Genomic DNA, 22,492 nt, shown 5'->3' on the forward strand with positions numbered 1-22,492 from the left:
AAGTCAGCCCTAAAACTCAGCAGCAGAATCCATGTTCACCTTAGAAACACAAAGTCGCCCCTTAAGTTTCTTCAAAAATAAAATACGCTCTTAAATACGGCGTAATAACCAGAGCTCCACAAAACACAAGAGATTTCTAAAAACAAAAACTGCCAACAATACCTTGCTCCCAGCCCTACCCTTTTCCCCCCCAAACACCCAAAAAAAAAAACCAAAACCAACAGAATCTCTTTACGTAAATGCCAGACTTCGCAACTTTTTTCTGTATTTTTACATTACAGGATCACCTTATTTGGTGGATGCTCATAGCAACTACAACTTGAAAAATAATAAAAATAATAATAAAAAAAAATCTTCTGAGCAACACTCAGGAACATCCTTTATAAGAGCGGTTCACTTTTCTAAAAATATTATTTTTCTTACGTAAATATTAGTTCTTGAATTATCTCCTTTATATTTATTTACTCATTTACTGTCATTTTCTTTTTTTTCCCCCAAAACACCTTCTGGATAGCATAAACGGGCAAAAAGATGGATCCATGGAAAAGACAAGAAAACAGCTTGAGAATCATGCACCTTCCCGAGAGCAGAGCTGCCCCAGCACGCTCCAAACGTCTAGCTAGGGTTGCACTTTGTTGAATTTTTTTTTTTTTTACATTTTAATTTTTTTATTTTATTTTTTTTTTTAAACGTCGAGAGGTCTCGTCTGGCCGGACTTCCCGGCGCCAATCTCACTACGGAGAAGAAAACTCCTTTCAGGTTCAGAATGCAGGTGAGCTGAGGAAGACAAAAGACAGATAATTAGACCCGTCAGCTGAATGGGACGGGATTTGGACTGGAACAAAAAAAAAGGATAAAAGATGACGTTACACAAAGAGAACTACACAGGCTGGCGGGATGGCCTTCTTGACCAAGGCTATGTCGCCACTACTACATTTTCATTTAAGAAGAAAAAACAAAATACGACCTCCGTCCACACTAGCACTTTCACATTGTTTACAAAAGTTTTTCTGTCCATACTGAAACCACTGAAAGTGCATTTGACACAATTGTCTTCCTACACTGTTCATGCACACCGTACAGACACCCTTTACCGCACATGTGCTGTCTGATTTTGGCTCGATTTGCAGGTGTCAGCCAACTTTCTGAATTTCAGCTTCATCACCAAATTTTCTGAATTTCAGCTTCTTCGCCACATTTTCTGACTTTCAGCTTCTTCGCCACATTTTCTGACTTTCCGCTTCTTCGCCACATTTTCTGACTTCCGCTTCTTCGCCACATTTTCTGACTTCCGCTTCTTCGCCACATTTTCTGACTTCCGCTTCTTCGCCACATTTTCTGACTTTCAGTTTCTTCGCCACATTTTCTGACTTTCAGTTTCTTCGCCACATTTTCTGACTTTCCGCTTCTTCGCCACATTTTTTGACTTTCCGCTTCTTCGCCACATTTTTTGACTTTCCGCTTCTTCGCCACATTTTCTGAATTTCCGCTTCTTCGCCACATTTTCTGACTTTCCGCTTCTTCGCCACATTTTCTGACTTTCCGCTTCTTCGCCACATTTTCTGACTTCCGCTTCTTCGCCACATTTTCTGACTTCCGCTTCTTCGCCACATTTTCTGACTTCCGCTTCTTCGCCACATTTTCTGACTTCCGCTTCTTCGCCACATTTTCTGACTTCCGCTTCTTCGCCACATTTTCTGACTTCCGCTTCTTCGCCACATTTTCTGACTTTCAGCTTCTTCGCCACATTTTCTGACTTTCCGCTTCTTCGCCACATTTTCTGACTTTCCGCTTCTTCACCACATTTTCTGACTTTCAGCTTCTTCACCACATTTTCTGAATTTCAGCTTCTTCACCACATTTTCTGACTTTCCGCTTCTTCGCCACATTTTCTGAATTTCAGCTTCTTCGCCACATTTTCTGACTTTCCGCTTCTTCGCCACATTTTCTGACTTTCCGCTTCTTCACCACATTTTCTGAATTTCAGCTTCTTCGCCACATTTTCTGAATTTCAGCTTCTTCGCCACATTTTCTGACTTTCAGCTTCTTCGCCACATTTTCTGACTTTCAGCTTCTTCGCCACATTTTCTGACTTTCAGCTTCTTCGCCACATTTTCTGACTTTCAGCTTCTTCGCCACATTTTCTGACTTTCAGCTTCTTCGCCACATTTTCTGACTTTCCGCTTCTTCACCACATTTTCTGACTTTCCGCTTCTTCACCACATTTTCTGACTTTCCGCTTCTTCACCACATTTTCTGAATTTCAGCTTTATTGCCCGTTGTTTCACGTGTAGTGTGAGAGTAGTTGGGCTGTCACTCACACAATCTGTAGAATTTCTGTCATGTTGAAATTTCAGTGGACTCTTTTGTAGCGTGAGCAGTCTCACATGCTGATTTTCTGATGCTGCACTTAAATTTCCTGAAATTCACTGTGCACTGTTCATGTACAGGCTGAGCACCCACATCGTGGCCTGTCAAATGGGACCGAATTTGCTTGTGCACTTTAAGCATATCGCACCCAACTGTCGACTCTTATCATGCAGTGTGACTAATTGCTTGAACGCATTTAAAAAAAGAAGAAATGAACAAACCACAATTTTGGTGCATACAGGTAAACCAGTACAACAAGTGCCATGGGAAGCAGCTCTTCTACGCCAGCTATGTTGAAATGGTTTTCTTCCATGAAGAGTGACCAATCAGGGAATGAGACGTTGCATTGAGCAGGATTCAGTCAGGGAAGTGACACTTAAAAAGCACAATCCAATCAGAGTGTGACGGAGTCTGCATTTTCACAAATCTTTATTTTTGCCTAGCCATACTGAAATTCCACACTGGTGTTATTAAACACGGCTCCAGAGAGCATTTTCAAAAGAACTGTGGTTTGAAAATGTCAGTGTAGTATTGATGAAAGGCAGAAACAGAGATTAATGTCTGCGTTTTTAAATGAAAACGCTTAGGCTCTGGCTTCCAGCTTCCAACTCTCTGAATGTGTCTTTAATGTGTCTGTACTTCAACTGAACAATAGATATAAAGATATATACTACATGTAATCACTGATTGCTTTTAATTTTGGCAAAATAACAAATCATAAACAATAATAAAATACAGCACCAGTCCTGTTCTGTGAACCAGTGAATGCTAACTGGTTGAACAGAGATGCTCTTTTGACTTCTGGGCTGACTAGAAAACATACCCTTCACAAGGCTGCTATAACTAAGAGCCAAACTCTAACAATATATGCCAGGGCCAGGGCCTGGGCCTGAGCAGTTCACTGCTCCCGATGCTGACAGGAATCATACCTTTCACCAATGACTGCAGACTTCACTGTAGCGGTGCAGCAGGTGCTCCAGAGCAGTGGAAATGCACGTTAAGCCACTTCCCATCACGGCGATGCCACACCCGGGTCTCCTCAGACTGGCTGCTACGAGGCCGGCCCTGGCTGTCGATATACTGTGTTAGACGGATATAGGCGATGCAGGCGGCGTCCTCTCCAATTAGATGTACATGTGGGTTCAGGATGGTGGTGTGGACCGGCTTGCTATTCTTACTCAGCACTGCAGTGAAACAGAGGCAGGGTTGGGGGAAGATATGGCAGCCAAAGTTAGAAGCCAGCCCAGCAAGACCAAAACAAGAGGAGCTGGAGTTTATCTTGGGGCTGCTTGTATTTCTATCTTAAACTGGCAACCCATTCACCAAGTCAAGGAAAGAAGAAGACTGTCTTGTCACACATACTCATTTCCTCTTGTGAAATCTTCACCCAAGCTACTTTTGAGTCTGAGCAGTTGCACTGTAACCCAAACCATGGCTGCTTTTGAAAGACAATACAGCAGCTCATTTAATCCCATACCATGCATACAGTAAGTATAAAAATTACAGAACTCCTTGGTAGATTTCAGACTGTATTATTATAAAACATTGAATCACACTGGATTTAATTTGACGCTGATCAACAGAGAAAGACTAACGTCAAAGTGGTCTACATTAATTACAAACATAAAGCTCTAAATAATTGATAACATGAGTATTCTCCCACTTCAATTGAGTATTTAGCAGACACACCTTTGGCATTCCATGACAGTCTTGAGTCTGTGTGCACAGGTCTCTATCAGCTTTGCACATCTGGACACTACAATGTTTCCTCTCTAATGTCTGCAAAACTGCTGAAGCTCTGTCCAGTTGCATGGGGGTTGTGACTGAACAGTCTTTTTCAGGTCTAGCCATAAATTCTCAATTAGATTGAGATCTGGACTTTGACTCAGCCACACTCCAGGACATAAACATTGGTAGTTTTTAAACCATTCATCTGAGGTTTTTGCATTATGCTTGGAATCGGTATCTTGATGGAAATCAAATCTTAGAAGGCGCAGGTTTCTTGCAAACTGCATCAGGTTTTTCTCCTGGATTTCCCTGCATTCATTTTACCCCTTACCATCACAAGCCATCGAAGGCTTGCTGCAGAGAAGCATCCACAAAGTATGACGCTTCCACCGACATGCTTCATGGTGGGGATAGTCTGTTTTTTGATAATGAGCTTTTTCACTTGCACCAAGAATGGTGTTTAGTCTGAAGGCCAAATAGCTCAATTTTGGTCTCATCGGACCATAGAACCTTCTTCCAGCTGACTTTAAAGTCTTCCATGTGCCTTTTGGCAAACTCTAACTGAGACATCATATGTGCATTTTTTTCAGTGTCTTTATTTTTGACACTCTCGTACAAAGCTGTGACTACAGAACCAACCAAGCAACAGTTGTTGTATGCCCCAGTCTCTCCAGTCTCAGCCACTGGGCTTGTAATTCCTTCTGTGTTATCCCAAGTCTCTTGGTGGCCTCCCTCACTAGTCTTCTTTTTGTACAATCACTCAGTATTTGTGGACAGCCTGCTCTAGGCAGATTTACAGCTGTGCCATACTCTTTCAGTTTCTTTATGATTAACTGGACTCCAAGGGATATTTCATCAGTCAGAAATTGTGCTTTTCAATTACCTTTTCATCGAGTTTCTTGGTGTGTTCTTATGTCTCCATTGTGTAGATTAGGCCACTCTACTGACAGCCTACATTACACCTTCCACATTCAGGTGCTTCTATCAATTGAAGCCCCTTGATTACAGACAGGTGATCTCCAGTGATCTAATTATGGGACTTCTAAAACCAATTGGCTGCACCACTGATGATGCAGGTGTGTCATATTAAAGGGGGTGAATTCTTATGCAATCATTTGTTTTGTGTTTTAGATTTGTAATTACGACCTCTTTACAGAGACCTGTTTTCACTTTGACATTAGAGTCTTTTTTACATGATCAGTGTCAAAAAAGCCAAATTAAATCCACTGTGATTCAATGTTGTTTAATAGTAAAATGTGTAAACTTCCATGGTAGTTCATAATGTTTATATGAAATGTACAGAGAATGCTGCCCTACTTTAATAATTATTCACTGAAATGAAGGGCAGAAATATGAAGAAAACAAATGTATTCCTGTATGTGAACCAACTATTTTGTGAATTCATATACGATGAAATACAACAGTTTAGAATACATCAAGCCTGAAGCGACAAACAGAGACGTTTGGAGTCCACTTTTCCAGCCAAAGGGCCTCCAGTTAAGTAAGAAGAAACCCCAACTGTAAGGCAGATAACCTATTTTAAAACAGTTTCTAAAAAGTCTACTTACAATTTTCAAAGTAGAACTTATGGAAGTCCATTCCTTCCACCAGGTTACCAAGTGCCTCTGGTTCAAAGGATGTCAGTCCAGGATCACAAATTCTTCTGAAAAACCAAAAAGAAAAATGTGAGCAATAGAGAACTTAAATGGACTCCACTCCAAAGTCCACCAGTCAAGACTTACGTGTAGGCTTCAAAGTCACCGTTGTTCACAGCTTCGATCAGTTGCTCTGTGATCTTGATGATGTCCTGTTTGCGACCTGTAACGCAGAGAAATGTGATGACACCTTTGTTTTCATTGTTAAGCTGTTACACAGCGGTACCCAGATCTCCCCAGTTTCAAAATGTTGATAGCAGACAGGGTAACGTTTCATCTCAGTAACATCAGAAAGGCAATGTGCAGAAAAGGACGAGATGTGCAGGGTTTAGACCTTACATGTCACTTGTTATTGTAAGTATCAGGCTCCATGTGTGACTGAGTATAACTGTATGTAGTTATGGGGTGTGGTCGGGGAACATTCTATTGACTACATTATATTAGACTGAAATACAGAATCATGGGTACCAGCAAAAGTGTATTTCAAAAACCTCAAATTTCAGTGTGGTGTAATGGCTAAAGGTTTGGATTTTAAACCCTGAGGTTGTGGTTTTCTTATCTCACTACTGGCACTGTGGGACCACAAGCAAGTCACTTCAGCTGCCTGTGCACCAGCTGGAAAAGAAAAGAAGATGTAACCAATTGTATCTCAGATGCTGTAAGTCACCCTGGACAAAGATGTCAGTCAAATAAGTAAATATGACATAGAGACAATTCCTATAATAGGCAGTCATTTTAAAGAAATACTCCACTTAAATTTTTTTTTAAATGTTACTAATAAGGATGCTCAGATCAATCATCTGCCATTCAAAATCATCTGATTTTCACTAAAAAAAAAGACTTGATCAGTGATCAGGAAAAAGGCTGATCATAAAAACTGATATTTTCAGCCCCTTTACAGTAATTTAATTTTAGTGCTCCTTTACACAAGGTTTTTGCTGCAAACTTCCTGCAGTGTAAACAAAGAGCAGCAAGTGAAAGTTTGTTTAATCAGTGAATGAGCGGCGGCTGGTATACAAGACTTAAATTGAAAAGACAAAAAAAAAAGTCATTAGAGAAGTCGTCCTGTGCAACTGGACAAATGGCAAGAAAACCCACTTTAAGGAATTCAGACCTTTGTTTTGTCCTGTAAGTTAAAATGGACACCAAGCTTGTTTAAAATGAAGCAGTTTACACTTTTAATTGGAAAAACAAAAAATAAAGACATTTTAAATTGATGCTTAGTAAACAATAGGCTTTTTTAAAGATTTGTACTGTGTTTATCATTTGTTGCTGTGTGTCATATAGCATACGTTTTGGTAAGAAACAAATACTACATAATTAAAATGATAATCATATTTTAGAATTTAAAATGTCAAGCTGATACACTGAAGAAAAAAACACACCTATATAAACATAGTAAATGTATATTTTAACAGCAAAAACCTGTAGTGCAATTAATGATTTAAAATGATTAAGTGCATGTATATTTACATTGAAGCAGCATTTAATTGGCAATATCAATTAATTGACTGTGCGAGAATATATATATATATATATATATATATATATATATACACACACACAAGGGGGGACCCAAAAATAACCGGAAGTATTTTTAAAACATGTTTAATTTAATTTTCTGTACAAACTACAATTAATCTCCTTCAAAGTACTCTCCATTGGCGGAAATACACTTATCTAACCATTTGTTCCATTGTTCGAAACATTTTTTAAATGCGTCTGAAGTAATGCCCATTAATGCTCCGGTCGTTTCTTGTTTTAACTCTTCGCCGTCAGCAAAACGCCTTCCTTTCAAGTCTTTTTTCATCCGAGGGAACAAAAAGAAATCACACGGAGCTAAATTCGGTGAGTAGGGTGGGTGGTTCAGGGTTGTCATACCGTTTCTTGCCAAAAATTGGCGAATGCTGAGAGCAGTGTGAGATGGAGCGTTGTCATGATGAAAGAACCAATCGCCCGACTCCCACAAATCAGGGCGTTTCCTTCTCACACTGTTGCGCAACCTATTTTTACAAAAAAATTCACTGAACACAAGCACAACCTTCCAGACTGATGGCACTTGGCAGACTGACTTGTGAGGAGTGTAACTAGATCGCCTTAGCGGCCCAACCACGTACTACAAGTACCAACCTAACAACAACAAAATTCCGGTTATTTTTGGGTCCCCCCCTCGTATATATATATATATATATATATATATATATATATATATAGTTATGGTGAAATCCTTTTTTAATTAAGCTTTGTTTCAGATAGGTACATTACAGAATAAACTACACACTATGATAGCTTGTAATTAGGAGAATGATTTTATTTTCTTTTAGGCCATATACATTATTTATAAATATTTATGTATATATTTTATTAGTTAAAGTATATATTTGATGGCCACTGAACAATAAGTCTACAGAATTTCATACTGTTAATAATAAATGAATAGGTAATACCTGTGATCTACAGTTTAATTTTAAAAATACACTTTAATATAGGACATAAGATGTTTATTTGTCTGGTTATGCAGGAGATTAGTTTATAAAGTTTTTTAAAGGGAAAAAGAAAAAAAAAATCGAAATTGGTACTGGAATCGGCCGATCAAGTAACAAAACATTAGTGATTGGTACTGGCCTCAAAAAACCTAATCAGAACATCCCAAATTACTGATTCTGTGTGGTTTATAATAATGGACAAGAAAAAAATTTAATCTTACGTTTTGATGGAGAACAGAGATAATCAACTTTCTGAAGGAATGGGTGGCTATGGAGATTAACGCTGGGCCACAGTAAATTTCAAAACTTCCATAAAAGAATTCTCATGTTACTTGTGTTGCATAATCCAAAGATCAGGTCATCCAGTTGTATGCTCATCTCTTCCTCATATCTTCCCCTCATTTATTGGTTAAGAGTCCTGTCTCCATTTCAAAAGCTCCATCTCTTATGAATGCATTTCTTCTGCATGCATTGCTCTGACAGTCTGGAGATGATTTATTTAATAATATTTTAGCAAAAAATGTAAGCTTTTTCAACACTGTCAGCATATGACTGGGTGTCTTGATGTGTAGATTATTTGACACAAATATTGGGAGATTTTTTCATGAACATTTTTGCTATTGTCCAGTGTTTGTCACCATTGGGTCCCATTCTATCAAAAACTTTGTTATCTCCACTCTGTCTGAAAACATGAGATTAAATTTTTTTTCTTGGCCATCACTATAAACTATATGGGGTAAACAACATACAACAATATTTAATCTTTTCATGGAGTATTTTTTTCAATGTTCATAAGAGAATCCCATCATAATTTAAATCCCAGTTTAACTCTTCTGCTGTGTATTAGAGTTTATGGTGCATGTGGCTATGGCATAGCAGTGTGCCTAAATTTGTCAAACATGAAATAAAGTTTGCAACTGAAATTTGGAAATGTATGTGACAGACTCTAAGGTTGCCAAAGGCACAATTCACAGTAGTACAAGTGCCAGGGTACTGTTTTTTTGTGCAGCTCAACAAGACCCAGACTTCATAGTCCAATCACAAAGAGCTGACTGAAGCAGAAACTCATGCTCCTCTTGTCCTATCTTTCTGTATCCAGCTAAAATTATGTTGTTCTTGTTTTCTCCACTTAATGGTCAAATAAAAAATATCTGAGATTATAAAAGTTAATTTTACTATAAGATACCCTTCCACCATAAACCAGTGAGACACCAGAACTAGCAAACTGGTGCCAGTGGGGTCAGGGCTGTTACGACTTACACTGCTGCACGCTGCTGCCCCCTACAGGGCTGGAAGAGGAGGCTATGGAAAGCGCATGGTCTAAATCAGAGGTCTGTCCTGAACTGTTCCAAGCATTGCGCTTTACTTCATGCAGCAGGCCAGCTGAAAGACACAATAAAATCAACACAAGACAAACACAAATACACAGACAGCATGCACAGCCTCTCACACCAACACCAAGTGCACACAGAATAGCTTATCAGAGCAGTATATCCACAGACAGAAATGTTTCAGATGCTGCACTAACTATAGGGCAACTCATTCTTGTCAGATGCAGAGGATCCAATCATAATCAACGTGCTAACATAAAATTTCACTTTTATTGTGTTAAGAGATAAAAAGATTATATACTGTATGACAACATGACCCTAAATGATGCCAACCTGCACGATGGTGGTAATTCAGCATGACAGGCCCAAGAACAAGTCATGGATGCATATGATTGTAGATGAGTGGGACAGGCTAGGGTCCCACAGGTTTAGAGTGTTAGTGCCCACTCCAGGAAGCTACATTGTTAATTAGTGAGGGGTTCACAACAACCCAGTGAGCAGGAGCACACCACAAGTACAGATAAGGGCTTGTTATGATCCCTGTAGAGAACCAAGATCTTTGTTATGGGAAAGGCACATAATAAATAAAAATGTATTACTCTTCTTATTATACAGTGTTAACTAGAGGGTCCAGGATCTCCTGTGTAATACAAAAAGGATCCAGCTTGATCCAAGTCATCTGGATAAGGCTAAAAAGGCACTTCATGCTAAAATGTGAAAGAAGGAAAAGCCCACTTGATTGCACTTAATGGGACAAAATTACACCCATTTGGCAAGAGCCAAGCAAGATCTGAGTGCTACTGTGTCAGCTGTGTGAACCTTGCAAGAGAAACTAAGAGTAGCTCACATGAACATCACTGAATAGGTAAGGCTTTCCTGACATGTGGAGAAACACCCACTGAAACTGGCTACACTCATGACCCTTACTGGGAGCCACATTGGATTCAAGAACTTTCCACTTTTGATTACAGCAGCAACTGAAGGCTGCCTCCTGTTAGGGTCACCATCTGATCTCATTTGCTGGAGCTCTGATAAGCTAAGCAATACAAGCAGCAGACACACACTAAACATCATATACATGCAAGTAAATGAGAGCAGCAGAAAGAGAAGGAAGGTTAGATCATTAATAAAGGAAGATGACATGAAAGATGACTTGTTATTCATCCCCTTATTCTTCAAGAAGCATTTTTCCTGAACGCACTACCATAAAAACTCAAAATGTGAATTAGACAGATTCCTGGCTGATCAGTCCAGGGAAGTGCTTTGGCATTGTGGTTTTCATAAAAAATGCTCACTCAGATGGGAGAAATGCAAGAATTCAGAGCATCGTCCACATGTATCAGTGCCATCCAGGAGAAACATTTTCAGAAGGCAAAGAGTCTCAGTATTAAGGATAAGACACTAACATCAACATCAGTCAAAGTACCATGAGACAGGAGACACAGAAGAACTAGTCTGGGGCAGTGATACATGTCCCATGCTTTGCTGTATCATCCTAAATGAGCTTAATGGCAATTGCACTGCCAGTTTTAATAAAGGAACAAGGTAGTGGATGAGGACAAGAGGTCACAGAATGGGTCTGTTAGATGGACATGGAAAATGGAAGAGTAATACAGTGACAAAAACAAGAAATAGAAAGGGTAAAGAAAAAGATGAGAGCAACATGACACTCTGGGAAGCAAAAGCAGAGAAGCAGGAGTGAATCTACAGAAGGAAGAAATGAAACCCTGACACGTAAGATCAGTCCACTACAGACCGAAGAACAGTGTATTTATTACAGAGAGTAGGCAGCATTCAGTAGTGTTTGGCTTCAGGCCAGATGGCTAAAGAGGAAGCAGAACAGCTCGTCCATAGGCCTGCAGCTGGGTTATATGAAACAAGCAGGAAGACTGAATGAAGTCTACAGGAGAATGTCCATCTACAGTATCTTATGGCTGGAGGGGACAGGAGAACTGGAGTTCTGAGAGGACAGCAAGGCTCATGGGTCAAGGTAAGAGAGCAGAGTCGCAGAGGTGGTGTGCCACACACTTACTGGCTGGCAGGCATTGAGGGGATCCCGCCTGCACTGTCAACTCCTCTGTAGTGGCACTGCACTGGCTCATCACCGCACTGTCCTTGCTAGAGCCACATGCAGATGCTGCAGTGATCGGCCAAGCCAAAAGAGAACAAGAGTGCAATGAAATGACACAGTAGATGAGCTGATGACCCCATGTCTCTGACAGCTGGGGACCACAAGCTCCTCATCTGACATAATGAAGCTCCAGGAAAGTGGCAGTAATTTGATTCCAGCTCTGTGATTACTTAAAGAGTTCCCACCATCCACTCCACAGTGTAATTCATTGATGCCACACTCTTCCCTCATATGCAGAGACATTATTAACTCTATTGCTGAGACTATATGTGCAAATGAACCCAAAGTGCAAAGAGGACTCAAATTTCATTAATATCAAAGTCACAAAGCTGAGTCATGGCAAATGTAGCAACTCAAATTCCACGGCTATAAGGATGGTTGACAATTAACTCTGCTGGAGATTCTGGTGAGCAAAAAGCCACTGAGTCAGCATAACACCAGCAACAAAACCAGCAGTAAGCTCTACCAATCATGTGGATCAGGCATGAGAGAAGCTGCCAGACACCTGAATGTGCTATGTTCTGTAAGTTTCCTTTCCAGTCAGTTTCAGGGTGAACTGCTGGCTCAACTCAACATTTCAATGCTGCTACAAGATCAAAAATTATGCAACAAAATATGCTTGCACACTGTGAAAGCTTGTCAAAGGACAAACTGCAACTAAAAAAAAAACTTTCTGGACAAACATTCACAAGTAAGAAAAGTCAAAATGCAGTTGGTGTGCCTAGGGCCCAGGCCAGAGTTCTTCATACCTCTCGCTTCCTCCTCCTCTGTTGTATTACAGCTCTCCGTGGAACCCTGGAAAGAAACAAGCCAGAAGCCTATTAAACAGCCAACAAAAGCAGGCCATCACCTTATTTTAGTGAAAACTAGTTTTACTCTAAGAATCCATTCACTATGAATACTACATTGCAGAAGCACCACTTGAAAATAAATGCTGCCACTCATATACAGGTAGGTCGGCTGTATGCAGTTGGTGACATGCTAGATTTCATGCTACTAGATCCCAGTGAGAGTCTTATATAAGGTTCTATATTTATATCCCGCTGCTGGCACTGTAACCCTAACTGGGGTTCACCTATATACTGCATGAGTTTTTTTTTGTCATCATGCACATAACCAGCTTTTTACATCAACATTGCTGCCCTCTGCCTAGACATCAAATAGATAGATTACTTATGATGTAGTTGAGAGTCAATGAAATCATTTTCAACAAGTTTCATATCTATCAAGGGCAAAGATACAATGAACAATTAGCTAAAGTCAGATGTCAGAGATGTACAGATTTAAAAAACATACTATACTTCTAATTGAAACTCTAACCATACTTTGCTTTCTCCACATTTTGCCTAGTAATATAACAGTGCAAACTGTGTATAGCAAATGTATGAGGGAATATGAGCCTCACCCCACCGTATTTAAAAGAACGGCAACACCTACCTTGACACCATCAGCAGGATTGTGAACTACAGTGGTCTGTGGCTCCTAGGAGAAGTAGGACATGGTTTAGAAAGCATAGGATATCATGTTTTTCCACACCCTTTGGACTTCCTACTTTACACATCTACAAGCCCCCACACGCAGACAAATGAGCAGAGCAGAAGGGAAGGATGCAGAAGAGAGACCGACAAACAGACAGACTCTATATGATGTGGGACAATGACAAGAAAAGCGGGCAATCCAGAGCTCTTCGGAGGAAATCACAAGAGAATTGCTGTCTCTTGCATCCTCTCTATCCCAATGAAGATTAACTTAAGGTCAAATCGAAAGCAGTAATATGAATTTGTGGCCAAGCACTAAACAGGTAATGTGTCTGACTGACTGATGTTAACATTTGGTAACCAAAATGATATTTGAAGAAAATGACAGTCCAATGCCAATTCTTCTCATAATGTGGTCAATATGTGATCAAAATGCTAAATATGATCAAACAGGATAACTGGATAATCACAGGTTTATGTCCAAGAAAATCTTGATTGTTCAGAGTTCAGAGGTCACCTGCAAAGCTGCCTATACAAAGCACTACAGGTGATTCAAGAAATTCTCTTTGGTTTTGATTACCTATTTAACAATCTTTGGATTACAGCTAGTGTCAAGAATATTTGTGAATCTTAGGTAATGTAAAAATGATTTAAGTAGAGCCTTTATTACACTGGTCATGAGACACTGAATTGCACCGCTTACTTGAATATTATCTGATAATAAGTGGGCCATGTGCCATACATAGATGTAGTTACTGAAGAACCAGAGGAATGACTCCTGTACTATTTCAGTTGACAGGAGTACTCCACAAATAACGCTAATGATTGTTATATTCTCATTCTGTACATGTTCCCACATATTATTCATTATGCCATGTAAGCATGTTATGACAGAAGAATGATGAAGGAGATCTAGAAAGACAAAGAGAATGAGTGGGAAAGATAGAGGTGGATGTAGGAGAAAAAGGCTACTACACCCTCCTCTGGGTAACACCATTAACAATGTAAGCTGAAGCACCCTGTACCATGACTGGGACTTGGATTCCCTTAGAAATTCCAGTAGATATTTAGAAGTCTACACGGATATGCCCTGAGTAAACACTGAGATACACACGCACACACTGAGCACACTCTTCAGTCTGCATTCGCCTACTCCAAAGATGCAGTCAACCAAGGAGGTGTTTATTGTCTTCAAAGTCCTCAATGTCAAATTTACCAAATATTCCAACTGGACAGAAATCATATTTTTGTTTTCTGAGACAGGCAATTGAATTGTAGCTCATGTATTTTATGAGGTAAATAGGGAATATCAAAGGATTTTGGAAATCATGTTTTCATTTTCTCTGAATGTCATGAATTCAATATGTGTCATGAAGAAAAAGCTTTTTTTAATAATTCTATATAGCACAGAATATATCTGTAAGATTTTATAAATTGTAACTGCACTTTACAAGCAGTTACTAGAGATGCTCTGATCAATTGGCCACCAATCTAAATTGACCAATTTTCAGTAAAAAAAAGACTTGATCAGTGATCAGTAAATTGGGCAATCACAAAACCTGATCGCTTTAGCCCTTGCTTTTCTAGGTTTTACTGTAGTTTAGTTGCAGTGCTCCTTTACGCAAGATATTATGGTAACTGAACCAGCGCACGTTTATTTTTTTTTTCTTGCACCAAACGTTCTGCAGTGCAAACAAGGCAGGTAAGGCTTGTTTTACAAGAGAACAGAGACAATTGCAATACAGGTCAAATTCCGTTATAACGAACTCCCAGGGACCTAAAAGATATTTCATTATAATGAAAATTTCGTTGTAATGAGATTCTGTATTTGTTTCTATAGTGCTTTCTTTAACATGCGCCCAGGAGTTTGCAATCATTTCAATAGCTTCTTTTGTGTTCATTTTAATCTCCTCCTGCCTACAAGTTATGCTGACGAGAATTTTTCTCAGCATTTCCTTGCGGTAATACACTTTCCCGAAACGTGATTGCAGCGTTTGTGGAAGATTGTTTGTCCGTTTGCCAGGGCAGGGCAAAAACAGGCTCATAGCGTTGCAGTGAAGTGACACAGAAGCAATTCATAAAAGATCGGGGTCATGCTAAGTCCCTGTCTTGCATCCCAAAACACGAGGCTGAGTCTCAGTACTTAGGAAAACCAACTTTATTCACTTATTTATTGTAGCGTGATCTGCCACTCTGCTATACACAGACACAGCAGTCAGGATGCATCATCCATCGATATCTTTTCTGTTTGCTTTGGCGGAGAGACGCAGAATATCTTTGAGATAGTTGTTGCCCCGGCAACAGATAAACAGTCTTCCATAGAGGCGGAGATTGGACTTCACGACACTCTTTGGTGTGTCGTTCAGTTGGGGGAGGTTCCAAGAGAGTTTAAAAACCTCACATTTACCTTGAATGAGTGCCGCATTAATAGGAATGTTTCTTGAATGAGCATCTCTGAACCACATAAAAACTGCTTTTCGACATCTTCAAATGCAGTAGTTCACATATGTTTGCAACCAGAGATATTTTTTTCTTTTTTTGCTCGGTCTTTCAAGAAAGTTGACAGCGCCAATGGCGAAATTCCAAATTCACTGGCAACGTCTTTTTTTTGCCGCAATCGAGAGCTGCAAAAATGTTACGTTTTTTTTCTAATATGAACTGTTATCGTTTTTTCGTGTCTGCCATTTCTATAGGAGGGTGACAATGAGTTAAATTCCAATGGATGTTTTTTAAATGTTGACGAGCAATAAGCAAAAGGTATCCCTTAAAACCACAGGAAACAAAAAGGGCAAAAAAAAAATCAGTACAAGGAAAGTTCGAAGAAAAATTACAATGTTTCTGTTTGGGGATCATTGTGCACAACTGAGCTGCGGCCACAGAACTAGCTGTTATGTGGATGATTCCTTCAGGCATTTCAAGGTCTATTGGGCACTTCGTTATAATGAAAGTATCTACTGAATGTACTTCGTAATAACGAGATTTCTATATACTCGCGTCATATGGGGAAATAGTAGGGACCATAAAAATACTTCGTTGTAATGAAAATTTAGTTATAAAGATATTCGGTATAATGGAATTTGACCTGTATTAGCCTTTACTTTAAAGAAAATGGAGTAATAAACTGAGAAAAAGTCATTATATGCAGTTAAACAAACAGCAAGAATAGCTACTTTAATGAATTCAGACTTGTTTGTTTTGTCCTTTAATTAAATACTGATACTGTTTGAGTTTGGACAGCTAGTTTGTTTTAAGTCCCTCGGCTTTTCAATTGGAAGAAGAAATGGAAGTTGCTGCTTAGTTAACAATCGTCTTGTTAGCTTTACAGAAAAATGTCTTTCTTCTACTTCTAAATCTGTTAGGCATATTAGCCTTGTGTCTTCTTGATAAACAACTTATGAACATTTGATACATTTGTGGTTTTTTTTAAAGATATGCACTGTGTTTACTATTGTTGCTGTGTGTCATACAGCATAGGTTTTGGAAAGAAACAATACGACAGTTTGTAATTATAAGAAGCATTTTATTTTCTTTAACGCAATATGTATTATGGATAAATATGTTTGTACATGTTTTATTAGTATGTATTTTATGGAAATTTATTTATTTTAGTATTTCACAGTCACTGAGCAATAAGCCTACAGAGTTTCATTTTGTTATTAAAAATGAACAGTTAACTAACACCTGTGGTCTATAGTTTAATTATAAAAATATAGGACACACGGCTTCTATGCAACTGGTTATGCGGGAACTTAGTGCAAAACATTTTTAAAGGGATAAAAATTAGAATTGGTATCAGAATCAGGCAATCAAGTAACATGAAATTGGTGATCGGTATCGGCCTTAAAAAACCTGATAGGAGCATCCCTAGCAGTTACTAAGAAAATAGAAAGTATTTGCCCCTTGACAATTTCCTCTATTATTGCAAATATTTTATACTGAATACTTCTAAGTTTTTAACCAAAATCTAATAGTAGGTAAAAGATACCCAAGTGAATAAGTAAACTCTTTTTTTTTTTAAATTAATTTCATGAACACATTTATCCAAAACCAACTGGCATTGTCAGAAAAGGTAATTCACTCCTAATTAAACCAACTGAATCAATGGATAGTTAAGAGTTCAACTAGATTAGTGTCCGAATAGCTCAGTACAATCCTCACTCATCTTGGCCCTTGCCATCAGAGGCATGTTACCAGCACAAACATGCAACAAGCACATACAGTATTTCATTTGATTGAAGCATTAGGATATAAACAAAATATTGATATATATTACTTTTGAAAGGGGGAGAAACACATTTCTAAGGCTCTAGGACTCCATCAAACCATGGCGGAAGCTATACTCTCCAAAAGGAAATTCAAGATTATATTCTGTATCACAAAATTCTTAACATAAATGTCCAGTCATAAGTGAGCCAAATCTGAAATGTAGCTGAGTCATGCAGCAGGGCAATAAGCAAAAATAAAAAAACAAGTCCAAATTAGAATATATGCTAAATTAAACAAAGTCCATTCCTAAACCTAAAAGAGGTGCTGTGACAGGTCCTGAAAGCTGTTCTGTAAGATAGAGTGGGCTCTACAAGGTGAAAGACTAACATTAAATTATGGAAGGATTCTGGTTCCAATCATTGCAGTTCAAATTTGCACAATAAGTTATTAAATGTAAGAGAGTAGTTATTTTTTCACATAGTGCCAGATGGTGAGGAATAACTCTGTTTATTCAACAAATGACTTAAGTAAAAATGTGTTATTTTTTCACTCATGTGCCTTTTACTTAATAAGATTATGGCTGAAGACTTGAAAACATTCAGCATCAAACATTTGCTATAATAGAGGAAATCGAGGAGTGGTAATTTCACAGAATTGTACATTTAGTAACAAAATGATGTTTGTGAACCCTTTATAATGATCTGTGTCCCTGCATTAACTTAACCTAAACTTTGAGCTGACCTTCATCCAGGTCCTAACAAATGAATAGGAGAAATCTGACAAATAACGTAAGAGGATGGTATTTCTGCTGTTTTATTTAACATATTTCTCAAACTTTCACTGTTTTGATGCAATCTAGGATAATCAGATGTATTACGGGTAAATTTGAATTAGATGCTCTAAACAATACCAACAGCCAAATTGGATCCTCACAAAATGGATTTGTGATAACATGCTCCTGTTTAAAAACTACTAAAAATGTGAGCAAGAGATGAGTCCAAAGAACACGAAAGACTTCAGCTTTCATCAGTCAAGGAAATTCAACATTACTGTATTATTCTAACAAATATTATTCCAAAGGCAGTCTAAATAAAAAGATAAAAAATAATGCTGGATGCAGTGCATTTGTTTCTGAATGCTATGTGAAAGTGCTCCCTACAAAATACACTATGCAGATGTGCTGAAAAAGCCAAGTAATGGCTAAACATACAGTATGTATGAAAATGAAGCATTAATATAACAACAATAATAGCAATCAAATATGTCAAACACTTTTTCTTTAAGAGTGCACATCAGCACAGAGAAAAGGTAGCAAATACCAAAGTCAATGTAACTCTTGCTTTCCTGCAGTGGTGGACACAATTTTAAAATATAATACTCTAAAACATCACAGCTATATTTTAATCAGGAAAACCCTCTAGGTCAAGTAAATGAATGGGTGAAGCAGCTTCTTGAGCATATGTTGACTAAATCTTTTATGACATCAAGTAGCTTCAAGATACATTCTGCACAAAAATTGTTCGTTTATGTTTATCTTTGTGAAAAATAAGATGCTGTAGGATTGCCTGCAAAAGCTGGTTTAGAGATGAGCAGAAACTATGCAATGGGAAATCCACGTGTTACGGGGGCAGCAGAACTGAGATGAAGTCTGTCTAACACAAGCCTCTGCCAACGAGCGTTCCTTTAAGAAACAGTGTGTCATTCCTCTTTTGCCCGCAGCAAAACAACGGCCTACAACTCATTAAAAAATGTAAACATCCCCCAAAGGTTGTTTTTCCTGCTAAAGTATTCAATTAACCTTTGAATACCATGTTCAGATATATACTGTGTGAAAACAAATGTATTCAAAAATGTCCAGCCAAAATACATGCAATTAAGAATGACTTATTATTTTTATGCTACTAACGACTTTTTGATGATGGTGATCACATCAAATTGAGTGCTAGGACTTATTTACTTAAATGTAAGGAGCTACATGCCTTTCTTCTGTGCCAATACAGATACATACTCCGCTCATAACAGCTTAATATCCAAAATGTGAGACTGCATCTTTGAAGCAGCTGAACTGCTCTCAGCCATACTGAAGTGGGTGCCCCCAAACCTTTGCATTGTTGTTACTGGTTTAATGCCGACTGAGTCACCCAGATCATTAAAGCTGAACCAGACATGGGTAGGGAAGAAGGGAGCACAGAAATAAATCTCTCACTAAGAAACACAAACACTTCAAATGGTGGGAAAAGAGCACAGGAACAAGGCTGCTGAAAAGCAATGACAGAAACGAGATTTAGATGAGGTACCATCGGTGCGCAGGATGAAATGCTGCTCTCTTTGCTGCTGTCTACTATATTGTTTTTACTGTTGTTTGTCTGAGGCTGGGCAAAGAAAACAAAGGAATTTAGACTTGGTTCACTCAATAGGCTGCATATAGAGCCAGGAGAAGGTCTGCATGGGAAAACCTGCTGTTTGTCATAACCACTTACAACCCATTCAGTCTCTCCCTCAGACAACCACATCCATCTGAGCATACTGGTGAATGGAGGAACAAAAGTCCTACTGTCTTGAAAAGGGTACATGCCATTGCTCTTTTTTCTGGTTTGTCTTTATTGAATTAAAATCATGAATGCAAAATGCGAATGTACCAAAGACTGGTGGATAAGAAATACATGTGCACAAAAATGATATGTATTTAGCAGTCCAACATTTAAATTCACTTTCATTCTATCATGCCTTCTGCAATCAAACTAAAGATTAACTCCTTGTACAATCCGAGTTAAATGCTCAATGTAGTCTTGAATTTCTCAACAAAGTTATATCTGTAAAAGAAACACTGATTTATTTTTTCATTTTATTAGTACTACACACTCTTTTGCAACTTGGATGTGGTTTAAATTTTTGTCTGAAACACAGTGTTTGAAAAAAAAGCTATAGAACTTAAAGCTTAAGATTTTTTTAAATTAGTAAATACATTTTTAAAGGCTACAGATATCAAAGAATCAAAAGCATACATTGTTTTTTACAATTTATTATCTTAGAATTTACAAAATATATATATATCTCCATCCATTTTCACACCTACTATAGAGTCACATATAGTCTGAACCTATCCAGGCAGCCTCAGTGGCAAACCAGGAATCACCACTGGATAGAATGCAACTTCATAAAAAGGGTGCATTCAATGACATGGCCACCATTTAGGCTAACCTGCAGGTCTCTGGAATGTGGGAGGAAACAAACGCAGACATAAGGACAATAAGTAAAAGGTATGGGGCCAAAGTATGAACTACAACAGCAGGATAGATAGATAGATAGATAGATAGATAGATAGATAGATAGATAGATAGATAGATAGATAGATAGATAGATAGATAGATAGATAGATAGATAGATAGATAGATAGATAGATAGATAGATAGATAGATAGATAGATAGATAGATAGATAGATAGATAATTGTTATTATTTTTATTATTACTATGGACTAGTTGGATAATTGTCCACTGGGCTGACAGCTTTCCCAAATTATCCAATAACCTATTACCTCCTATAACAGGTTAATTTATCAGTAAGATAGAAACATTTCATGTGATTTTCATATAAATTCAGCAGTTTCAGTAGATTTCTCCTTATGAATGGAGCGTTTCAAAACCAAGGCTCAACATGAGCAACAAGAAATTTTAACTAGAGTTCCAGGATAACCACAGGAAGGATAAAGAAAAGGCATAAAATATCCATTACAGCAAGATTAACATAATTGTTTAAGGAATGCCAGGTGTACAGTATCAGCAAGACACTGCCTGAATTCCTATCAGACCTAACTGGATCATCATGCATGGGCAAAGTTTTTTTTAAATAAACCATCAAGAGGTCAATGGTAATTTTCAAAAGGCTAGAGGCTATAAGACCAAGAATAATTAAGTACAGGCCATTAATAATCAACAAGAAGCAAAGAATTACCCAGTAAAGCTATCAATAATTTCCACATGAAATATGAAACATTCTGTAGCCAAATGGCAAAAAGGTTTGAAGTTCAATGAAATAAAAATGGACATTTCTGACTCAAAAAGAACTGTTTAATGCATATCACCCAAAAGACTCCACCCAAACCACGATGCATTCCAGTGGAAGCATCACATTTCCATTCAGTATAGAATGAGGCATTTGACAGCATGTCAGCATGCAGGGACAACTGATCAGAGCAAGGAACAGAAACATGTTTAAAGAATTCCTGCTCTGCAGTACGAGAATCAAGTTTCAGGGGCAAAGGTTCCACCTTTGTATACAAGAATCCCTAAAGTATATGAGGAGAGATACAGAGTGTTAAGAAGTAAGAAGTCATATATCCTTGAATAGCACCGTCTGACAGCCAACCTAAATTCTTTTTAAAACTGTGAGTCATGACTTATACAATTTCCATGAATAAATACTCTTGAATGAATTTCAAAGAGCTTGACAGCTTTCACAAAGGAAGGTCAGACAACATAGTCATATATATGTGTGAAAATGTGGTTGAAATTGATCTAACCTACAAAGTCATTTCAATCAAGTATTAGCAGGGTAGAAGCTTGTCATGTTATGTTTAGCTCACTGTGTCATCAGATATTTTCTTTCTCCTTTTTTAGATAATGAATTGCATTTTAAGGTATGCTCTTCAAACACATTTTTTTTCCACTTGTGCCATTGGCTATCCTCTTGCAACTTTCAACCATGAATAGGCCAGAAAAAAGGACAGTTCGTCTATTGTAATACTGTATTTGTACAATGTGCATCAAGCTATGGTAATCAAAGATTTATTTTAATTCTGTTAGTGTTCAGGTTTAGGGGAAGAACCTCTTAGTTGCTTTACACAGGCTTTCTTGTCCAGTTATCCACCTTGTAAGCATGGTATATACCAGTATGCCTACAAACTGTACACTGTATTTAGTAATAAAGTATTTACAGAAATTGATGATACATTTCATTGGTAGCCAGATTTAACAAGAACAACAAAACTACACAAATCTTTGTATATTTTGCATTGTGCTTTTTCTGTTGCTGTTTAAATGCAATTTTTTAATGTCTTTGTTATATTATACATTAACTATACTCTGTGATTGCTAAATAGTGCTTAG

General features: G+C 38.0%; 1 protein-coding gene across 17 annotated transcripts in view; it reads right to left on the bottom strand.

The window, feature by feature from the left end:
• Positions 1 to 640: 640 nt before the first annotated feature.
• The window catches only part of camk2g2 (calcium/calmodulin-dependent protein kinase (CaM kinase) II gamma 2), a 125,413-nt gene continuing 103,561 nt past the window's right edge, over positions 641 to 22,492 (bottom strand). For 4 of the 17 annotated variants that reach the window (XM_051922651.1, XM_051922652.1, XM_051922655.1 and 1 more), the window contains 9 exons: positions 19,683 to 19,757; positions 13,139 to 13,183; positions 12,451 to 12,496; positions 11,603 to 11,707; positions 9,500 to 9,622; positions 5,841 to 5,916; positions 5,667 to 5,761; positions 3,300 to 3,554; positions 641 to 777 (listed from right to left, as the gene is read on the bottom strand). In XM_051922651.1, coding sequence (XP_051778611.1) covers positions 3,322 to 3,554; positions 5,667 to 5,761; positions 5,841 to 5,916; positions 9,500 to 9,622; positions 11,603 to 11,707; positions 12,451 to 12,496; positions 13,139 to 13,183; positions 19,683 to 19,757 — 798 coding nt within the window. In that variant the 3' untranslated portion in view covers positions 641 to 777; positions 3,300 to 3,321. The remainder of the gene's footprint in view (positions 778 to 3,299; positions 3,555 to 5,666; positions 5,762 to 5,840; positions 5,917 to 9,499; positions 9,623 to 11,602; positions 11,708 to 12,450; positions 12,497 to 13,138; positions 13,184 to 19,682; positions 19,758 to 22,492) is intronic. The other 13 variants (XM_051922660.1, XM_051922661.1, XM_051922663.1 and 10 more) reach the window with 5 other exon arrangements.

The sequence above is a fragment of the Erpetoichthys calabaricus genome, chromosome 2 (assembly GCF_900747795.2).
Source record: "Erpetoichthys calabaricus chromosome 2, fErpCal1.3, whole genome shotgun sequence".
Taxonomy (NCBI): domain Eukaryota; kingdom Metazoa; phylum Chordata; class Cladistia; order Polypteriformes; family Polypteridae; genus Erpetoichthys; species Erpetoichthys calabaricus.